This window comes from Coffea arabica, chromosome 1e (genome assembly GCF_036785885.1).
Source record: "Coffea arabica cultivar ET-39 chromosome 1e, Coffea Arabica ET-39 HiFi, whole genome shotgun sequence".
Lineage (NCBI taxonomy): Eukaryota > Viridiplantae > Streptophyta > Magnoliopsida > Gentianales > Rubiaceae > Coffea > Coffea arabica.
Window position 1 is genome coordinate 20,932,060 of NC_092311.1, and position 9,446 is coordinate 20,941,505.

General features: G+C 41.9%; 1 protein-coding gene across 1 annotated transcript; it reads left to right on the top strand.

The window, feature by feature from the left end:
• Positions 1 to 5,833: 5,833 nt before the first annotated feature.
• On the top strand, positions 5,834 to 8,855 carry LOC140016362 (uncharacterized). Its single transcript, XM_072069856.1, has 2 exons — positions 5,834 to 7,636; positions 8,073 to 8,855. Exons 1-2 carry the CDS (start codon positions 5,834 to 5,836, stop codon positions 8,853 to 8,855), a joined length of 2,586 nt encoding a protein of 861 aa, XP_071925957.1.
• The last annotated feature ends 591 nt before the right edge of the window (positions 8,856 to 9,446 follow it).

The window sequence follows — 9,446 nt, forward strand, 5'->3', positions numbered from 1 at the left end:
GGTCAGGTGGGGTGTTTTCAAGAAAAGTTGAGGCTTGAAAGCAAATTTGATGCGAGGTGTGAAATAACCTGAGATTGCACTATTTTGAAATCATTTCCGATTTTGAACGAAACTGAGGAAAATTTGCCCCAGCTTGATCGGATTTTCATTTCTTTGCATTTTCTTCATTGCATTTTTCTCACTTTTTGCATTTTTCTTTAAAAATTAAATTTGCCCCAGTGTGGGGTTCTTTTTTTTTTTTTTTTTTCATCTCGCTTTCAAAAATAATTTTTGCCCCAGTGTGGGGTTTACAATTCTCAGGGGTTACCAAACGAAAATTTGTCAATTCTAATGGCTCAAAGGGGACAAGTAGGGATAAAATGTTTTAAGTGTAAAAGAAGATGGCCTGACTTGCATTTCGCCATTTGCATGAATTTCTAAAGAAAATTTGCATGATCAAATGAAAAACTTTTTGCACATGTCTGAGTTGATGGGTTGAGGGAATGTTCGTCCATCCATTTCTGCCAAGATAAGGGCTCCGCCAGGTAATACCTTTTGGACAATGAACGGCCCTTGCCAATTTGGAGCAAATTTGCCTTTAGCTTCATCTTGCATCGGCAAAATTCGCTTTAGTACTTTGTCACCTTCTTCAAATGCACGCCGATGGACTTTTTTGTTGTAAGCCCGGGCCACACGTTTCTGATAGCACTGACCATGACAGATAGCATTGAATCGCTTTTCATCGATCAAAGTCAGCTGCTCGTGGCGCTGCTTTATCCAACTAGCCTCCTCCAACTTGGCTTCCATGAGGATTCGCAACGAAGGAATTTCAACTTCGGCTAGTAATACAGCTTCCATTCCATACATGAGTGAATATGGCGTTGCCCCAGTTGATGTCCGGATAGAAGTCCGATACGCCATTAGTGCATAAGGCAACTTTTCATGCCAATCGCGATGCCTTTCAGTCATTTTGCGGATAATCTTTTTCAAATTCTTGTTCGCGGCTTCTACCGCTCCGTTCATCTGAGGCCTATAAATGGCGGAGTTGCGGTGTCTGATCTTGAACTGCTCGCATAGTCCATCTACCATGTCATTGTTCAGATTCTTGGCATTGTCGGTAATAAGCGTTTCGGGCACTCCAAAGCGACAGATGATGTGATCTCTCAAAAAATTAGCAACTACTTTCTTCGTTACATGTTTGAATGACTCCGCTTCAACCCATTTGGTAAAGTACTCAATTGCCACCAATATGAATCGATGTCCATTTGAAGCGGGTGGATCAATTGTACCAATCACGTCCATACCCCACATTGAACAGGGCCACGGGACGATCATACTATGCAACTCAGTGGGTGGAGCGTGTATTACGTCACCGTGCATTTGACATTTTATACATCTCCGGACAAAGTCTATACAATCACGCTCCATAGTAAGCCAGAAATATCCGGTTCTCATGATTTTCTTTGCTAGCAAATGGCCATTCATGTGAGGTCCACAAACGCCACTATGCACCTCTTTCATCATATACTGAGCTTCATCTTCATCGATGCACCTTAAAAGGTTCAAATCTGAGGTTCTTTTATACAAGACTTCTCCATTCAAGAAAAATTTTGAAACCATTCTACGCAGAAAACTCTTGTCCTTGGTACTAGCATGCAGAGGGTAAGATCCAGTTTTGAGAAACTCCTTAATATCATTATACCAAGGAACATTGTCAGAGGACTTGTCTACAACCCAACAGTGGACAGGCTTGTCTTGAAATTGAATCTGGATCGGTTCGATCCTCAATTCATCTGGATACTGGATCATAGAGGCTAAAGTGGCCAAAGCATCAGCAAATGCATTTCGGGCTCGCGGGAGATGTCTGAACTCCAAATTTTGAAATTGCTTGGCCAGAGTGAGCAAACTACAATGGTAGGGCAGAATTTTTGAATCTTTGGTTATCCACTGCTTCAAGGTTTGGTGCACGAGCAAATCTGAGTCACTGAAAGCTACCAACTCCTTGATCTCCATTTCCAAAGCCATTTTGAGACCAAAAATGCAGGCTTCATACTCAGCCATGTTGTTTGTGCAAGCAAATTGCAATTTGGCAGCGGCAGGGTAGTGCTTCAAAGGTCGAGTGGTGCCAATCACATTAATTGTGAAGCCCAATAATGATCCTTTGGAGAGGTCACACGTAACCCTAAATGACGTAAAAATGAGTGGAATGCATGCCATGTGAAAGTGTGAGTTTGTGTGAAGTGAGAAAAGTGATAAAAACAAGAGTGTGTAAGTGGAAGTGTGCAAATGGATGTACAAGATAAGGTGAGTAAAGTAATAATGTGAAACGTATGTGAGATAACATAAAGTGCATGTGTGCAAGTGATATTATAAAGTGTAAGTAGTTGAGTGAAAACGTGCAAAATTAAAGTAGTGTGAAGTGAGAATGTGGAAATAGGGTTAGAATATAAAGTAGAAGTGTATGTGATAGCGAATGAGTAAAATGCATGAATCCTATAGGAATGCATCAAGACGGGAACGGGGAGTCCTAACTTTGTGACTTTAATCTTCCCTTTGATTAGAAGGGGGAACTAGCGTGCTAAGGCTATTTGTGGAGCCACACTCGCTCGTTTCCCTTGTCGAAAGGGGACTCTCAAGCAAATGTACCCTATAACTAGCATGAGATGCAAAAACCTAGAATGAAGGGGAGAAGGGGTTCGAGGAGCATGCCAAATGATAAAACTAAGAAAAATGCATGACATGTAGTGAACACGCAAATATGCACGAATGAGGAGGGCGGCCTATTTGGGTCTAGCGTTGGACTAGCCCTTTCTATGAATTTCCTACTAGCGTTGGACTAGTGGAAAACGTGACAATGAACCACAACTAGCGTTGGACTAGAGTGGTGACGGGGAAGGGGGCCACAACTAGCATTGGACTAGTGTGGTGACGTCCATTCATCCATCACATTCATTCATGACTATAAAAAGCGAGTAGACATGCAAATCACTTATAAACACGTAGCACATAACACTTAGCATGCTCGACTAGATGCAAGAGTCTAATAAAGCACTTAACACATAACACATAGGCATGCAACCAAGCTAATGAATCTATTACATTTGCTAACTAAAACAAAAGGGGAAGGGGAGAATGGACCAAAATGCTCTTCCAAGCCCTATCTATTACAAACCAAGAGGTGTACACATACCCCATAATGAATGACTTAAATAAAAGCAAAAGTAAATGAAATAAATGCAAGGAATTAAGGAAAGGCAAGGAAAGCGAAGTAGACATGCATATTCACATAACACGTAGGAGCACGTAGGGTCAAATGAAGTGCAAATAAGGGATAGAGTGTACCTCCCTTGAATCGATGTCCTAGTGTGGCGAAACTACTAATTTACCCTCCAAAATAATAAAAAGGTTAAGGTACCACTTTAATTAACAAATAATCATGAAAGATAAATATAAACATGAAATTGAATCATGTCAACAACCCACATTTAAGAAGTCAAAAGAAGAAGGGACGTAATTACAAAAATGAACAAAGTTTTGGGGTCAAAATTAAAGAAAAATAAAGTGCAGGGACCTATTCGCAATTAAATTAAGGACCGAATTGAAAGAAGTTGAAAATGTCCAGGGCCACAATACAGTTAAGGAGAAATTCAGGGACTGATTTGCAAAATCATTTTCTGGTTTCCTAATGGACCAAACCATTGGGCCATTTCCTTTATTTGTTTGGGCCAAAGCTTCCCAGCCCAATGGAAATTCCAAGCAAAAACAGATGGGCTAGCTTAACTATTTTGGCCCAAAATTAGCCAACCAAACAGATGGGTCATGATCCTCTGGCCCAAACCAAAACCCAAGATAATAACTTCTCAACCCAAATCACCTTTCCACAAGCATCCCAACATGATAAAATCAACAAAAATTATTAAGCCACAATTACATCCTAAAAACAAGAATTAATCTAGTTAAAGGACTACTCATGCTTATTAGAAGATGATTTAAAATCTAAAGGGAGAAACAAGTTCACTTTTCCCAATTTTCCAGGTCTTATCAGAACAAAGGGGTGACTTGAGGGGTTCCAATGCAATAACAACAGGGACTTGATTGAAAGAATTATGAAAGATTTAAGGTCAAATTGTAAAGGCTTAAAACCTTGGGGCTAAATTACGAAGAAGGAGACAACAAAGGGTCTGATTTAGTAATTTTGGAGAAATCATCATCTTCTTCACCAAGTTATCATCCATTACCATTTCCGTTCTTTCCAATCGGCAATACCAGATTTTTTAACTTCAATTGCAATCATTCCCAACAGTCAAACAAAATTTCCCCCTAAACAAAACTTCATCTCCTAGCATTAATTCGTAGTGAAACGACAAACCAAAAACAAAACTGCAAAAACTCTAATTCATCAGGACTTCTCAAATGCAAGGAATGAGCTCACGGACTTGCAAAAAATGCCGGCCAATTGTCTTTCAGTTAAAACTTTCACTCGGACACTTTAACAAACAATCAATGGGCATGAAAACTTAAGCAAATTTTGCTCCATTGTCTCTAGAACCCGCCCCAAAATTATCAGAAATACCCAGCAATTCAACCCAATCAATACACAAAGCATGTATGTTCTGAAATTCACGAACAAACAACAAGAAAAGCAGCACGGCACAAAGGTACGGCAGACATATGCTGAAAATTTCTAGCGGCCTGTGTTTGAGGGAAAAACTGAATTGCAAATAAAAGGGATGACTTACGGTGACCTGCAAGTGGCGGTGCTGGATTCAGACGAGGTGGTGGTGGTGGATTCCAGTGAGCGGTAGCGGCTTCGAAAAATTCTGGAGCTGGCGAGATTCAGCTTATCCGCACCACTTTCGCCCCTTTTCTGGTTTCTTTGTTTCAGCCGGAACCATTCCTCCCTTCCTTGCTCTGCTTCCTAGCCGCTAATATTTTCCCTTGTTGCTCTGTTTCTTCCAAAACTCTCGATTTCTCCCTCGCGCTCTCCTTCTTTTCTTTTTCTTTTCACAACCCGTCCGTCTGCCGCCCCCTTTCCCTTCTATTCCGCTGTTTTTCTCACGCAACTCCTGGATTTTTCCTCTCTGATTGCCCGTCAATTTTCTGGGTTTTTCCTCCCCTCGGCTCTCAACTCTCTCGGTCTTTTTATTTTTCCTTTGCTAGGCAGCCGCTCTTCCTCTGTTTTACCTTTCAGCCGCAGCTCTCTTGCTTTTGTTTTTCATTCCCTGTCTTTGATTCTCCCCCCGTGAGCTCTTTTTTCCTTTGCCGGCTGCCTTAGACCCAAATTCCCCTCTCAGGCTCCCTTTTTAGAGTTTTTCCAGCCGTCAGCTCTTTCAAGTAGCCCCCCGTAGCTCTCCTCTCTAATTGGCACCCCCTTTTAGCTTGCGGCCCTTTCATCTTTTAGGGCACCCCAAAACTAAACCTAATATGAAAAGCCAGGATCTCCTCCTCAAAAAATAGGTTCATGTGTCTTGTTTTTGTCCTTTGATTGATTTTTGATTTTTGACTTTTCCCTTTTCTTTTCTTTTTTTTTTCTTTTTTCCTTTTTAATGCTAAAATGTCTAAAAATGAGATTAGTAAAACCAAACTAAAATAAATATCAATAAAACTAACAATGAAAAATAAAGTCAAAAATTTGGTGTCTACAGTAGCCTAAGCATTACAAGCCCAATCACAGTTAGCACAAGTTCAGGCTGTCCAAATCCAGGGTCATGGACAAGGGGGAACCCAGTCCTACTATGAGAAAATGAAACGGGTCCATGTCCCTACTTTTGATGCAACCCCTGACCCGGACTTGGCATAAAAATGGTTAGATGAAATAGAAAATAATTTTACGCTTCTGCAAGTGCCGGAGGAGATGAAGCACCTAATCGTCAAACCCTTTTTGGTAGGAGAGGCCAATAAGTGGTGGGCAACTCTGGAACCTACCGTTGTCCCACCAGTAAGTTGGACAAAATTTAGAGAGGAGTTCCTGAAATACTTTTTCCCACCTGCCGTGAGGATGCAAAAAATAGATCAGTTTGAAAACCTGAAACAGGCACCGGGGATGTCTGTGGTGCAATATTCGAATAAGTTTACGGCACTGGGAAGGTTCGTGCCGTCGACCATGGCAGATGTCGAGTTGAAGAAATATAAGTTTATACGGGGGTTGTCGAGTAGGATTCAAACTAGGGTGAACACCACTTATACCCCTACGTTTAATGATGTACTAGATGCCAGTGTTAAGGCGGAGGCTGATTGCAAAAGATTGGATGAAGAGGGTAGGAATAAAAGGCTTAGACTAGGAAACGAACTTGCGGTGTCGGGAGCACTGAAACCCGGCGGACAATTCCGCTTAATTAAGAAGAGTCATGGGCCACCACCGAAGGTAACTGGGGGAAATACCTTTCCGGCGTGCAAAACTTGCGGGAAGATGCACCGGGGTGAATGCCGACTTAAGACGACTTTCCCTCCGTGTAAGACTTGTGGGAAAATACATCGAGGGGAATGCCGAATGAGAACTGGAGCTTGTTTTGAATGTGGGCAACAGGGTTATAGAGCTATGGATTGCCCAAGTAAGAAGGTAGAAGGAAATAAGGGTAACAATCCCCCTGATAAGAAGCCAAAGGTTAACGCGAGGGTGCATGCCATGACCGACGTTGAGGCGGGAGTGTCAGGCGACGTGGTCACAGGTACTCTTCTAATTAATTCTGTACCTGCATACGTGCTATTTGATTGTGGAGTTAGTCACTCTTTTGTCGCTAAGAAATTTGCAAAGTACTTGTGCATGCCCCCTGAAAAGATGGACCACCCCTACCAAGTAGCTGCTCCAGGAGATAGAATCTTAATGTCTCATACTAGGTATCCGAATGGTAGTGTGGAATTGAAGGATAAGAAATTAGAAGTGGATCTAGTACAAATAAACATGAGTGACTTTGATGTTATCCTAGGAATGGGTTGGCTAGCTAGACATTTTGTACAAATTGATTGTAGGAAGAAGAGGGTATTATTTATGAAACCGAATGAGGAGGATTTCTCATACCAAGAAAATATTGGTAGTAGGAGAGTTCGTCGATTACCTCTTCTGTCTGCCATGCAGGCGTATAGGGCAATAAGAAAAGGGTGTGAGGCCTATTTGGCTTATGTTGTGGATACGGAGGAAGAGGAGATGTCTTTAGAAAAGAATCCAGTGCTGAAAGACTTTCCTGACGTGTTCCCGGAGGACCTTCCTGGTCTACCTCCGGATAGGGAAATAGAATTTGAAATGAATGTTATACCTGAAGCGAATCCCATATCTAAGGCCCCATATAGGATGACGCCTGCGGAATTGAAGGAACTCAAGGAGCAATTACAAGAGTTATTGAATAAAAAATTCATTAGACCTAGTGTTTCTCCTTGGGGTGCGCCAGTGCTCTTTGTAAAGAAAAAGGATGGTAGCTTGAGGTTGTGTATCGATTATAGGGAGTTGAATCGGATCACAATAAAGAACAAGTACCCTCTTCCAAGGATAGATGACAGTTTTAACCAATTGAAGGGTGCTAAGGTATTCTCTAAAATAGATCTAAGGTCAGGATACCATCAATTGAAGATAAAAGTCGAAGACATCCAGAAGAGTGCATTTCGTACAAGGTACGGGCACTATGAGTTTTTGGTAATGCCCTTTGGATTAACCAATGCTCCGGTAGGCTTTATGGATTTGATGAATCGGGTTTTTAAACCGTAACTAGACCATTTTATGGTAGTGTTTATTGACGACATTCTAGTGTACTCTCCAGATGACGAAACTCACGCTGCCCACCTCAGGGAGGTCCTAGAGATACTCAGAAGAGAGAAACTGTATGCTAAGTTCAGTAAATGTGAATTTTGGTTGAAGAGCGTGGCATTTTTAGGACATGTGATATCAGGTCAAGGGGTGTCGGTCGACCCAAAGAAGGTAGAGGCAATTGTGGACTGGCCACGACCCACTAAATGTAACTGAGGTGAGGAGTTTTTTAGGATTGGCTGGATATTATCGAAAATTTGTGGAAGGATTCTCCACCATCGCTACGCCTCTCACTAGATTAACTCAAAAGAGAGCAAAGTTTGAATGGACAGATAAATGTGAATCAAGTTTTCAGAAGTTAAAGGAGAAGTTAGTGTCAGCCCCAATACTTACCCTACCCTCTGGAACGGAAGGATTTGTGATTTATAGTGATGCCTCTAAGAACGGTTTAGCATGCGTTTTGATGCAAAATGGAAAAGTTATTGCTTATGCTTCCCGCCAACTGAAACCTTATGAGCAGAATTACCCAACGCATGATTTGGAGTTGGCGGCAGTAGTATTCGCATTAAAAATATGGAGGCATTACTTGTATGGTGTACAATGTGAGGTATTTACCGATCACAAGAGTCTCAAGTATTTGTTCACTCAAAGGGAATTGAACATGAGGCAGAGGAGGTGGTTAGAATTAATTAAGGACTATGATTTGACAATCAGTTACCATCCGGGCAAGGCAAATAAAGTAGCAGACGCCCTTAGTAGGAAATCGAGAGTGTTAAGAGAGCCCACGACAAAGGATCAAATGGAAAACTTTGGAGTGGAGATGGTAGACTCCACGGCTCAAGTGCTAGCTGCCCTGGTAGTCGCACCTACCTTGATAGATAGGATTAAGGAGGCGCAGCACTCGGATGCCGGGCTTGCAAAAATTAAGGAAAAACTGGAATTAGAACCCTTTGATGGATTTAAATTGAAAGACGATGGGAGTCTGTGGAAGGATGGTAGGTTGTGTGTGCCAAGGGATGAAGGATTAAAGCAGGAATTGCTAAAGGAGGCACATAATTCGAGGTTCTCGATCCATTCTGGTGGAACCAAGATGTATCGAGATCTTAAGAGGAATTATTGGTGGAATGGGATGAAATGAGAGATAGCCGAATATGTGGCGAAATGTCTGGTGTGCCAACAAGTAAAGACCAAGTATCAAAGACTTGCCGACTTGTTGCAACCCCTAGAGATTCCCCAATGGAAGTGGGAACATGTGACAATGGATTTTGTGGTGGGATTGCCTCGAACTATTAGAAATAATGATGCCATTTGGGTTATAGTCGATCGATTAACCAAATCGACCCATTTTCTACCAATGTCGAATGGGATATCAATGGAGAGGCTGGTAGAGATGTATATGGAGGAAATCGTAAGCCTTCATGGAGTTCCAGTGAATATAGTGTCTGATCGAGACTTTAGGTTCACGTCCAGATTTTGGTCGACTTATCAAGAAGTTATGGGGACTGACCTAAGATTAAGTACAGCCTTCCACCCTCAAACGGATGGACAATCGGAGAGGACCATACAGACTCTAGAATGCTCAGGGCTTGTGCACTAGACTTTACGGATAGTTGGGATAGGTTGGTGAAGCTAATGGAGTTCTCGTACAACAATAGCTATCATAGCAGTATAGGTATGGCGCCGTTTGAGGCATTGTATGGACGGAAGTGCAGATCCCCCTTATATTGGG

Coding starts and splice junctions, on each gene's coding strand:
- LOC140016362 (XM_072069856.1), top strand. CDS start 5,834: ATGAAGCACCTAATCGTCAAACCCTTTTTGGTAGGAGAGGCCAATAAG. Junction 7,637..8,072: donor TTGGATTAACCAATGCTCCG/GTAGGCTTTATG, acceptor TCAAGTTTTCAG/AAGTTAAAGGAGAAGTTAGT.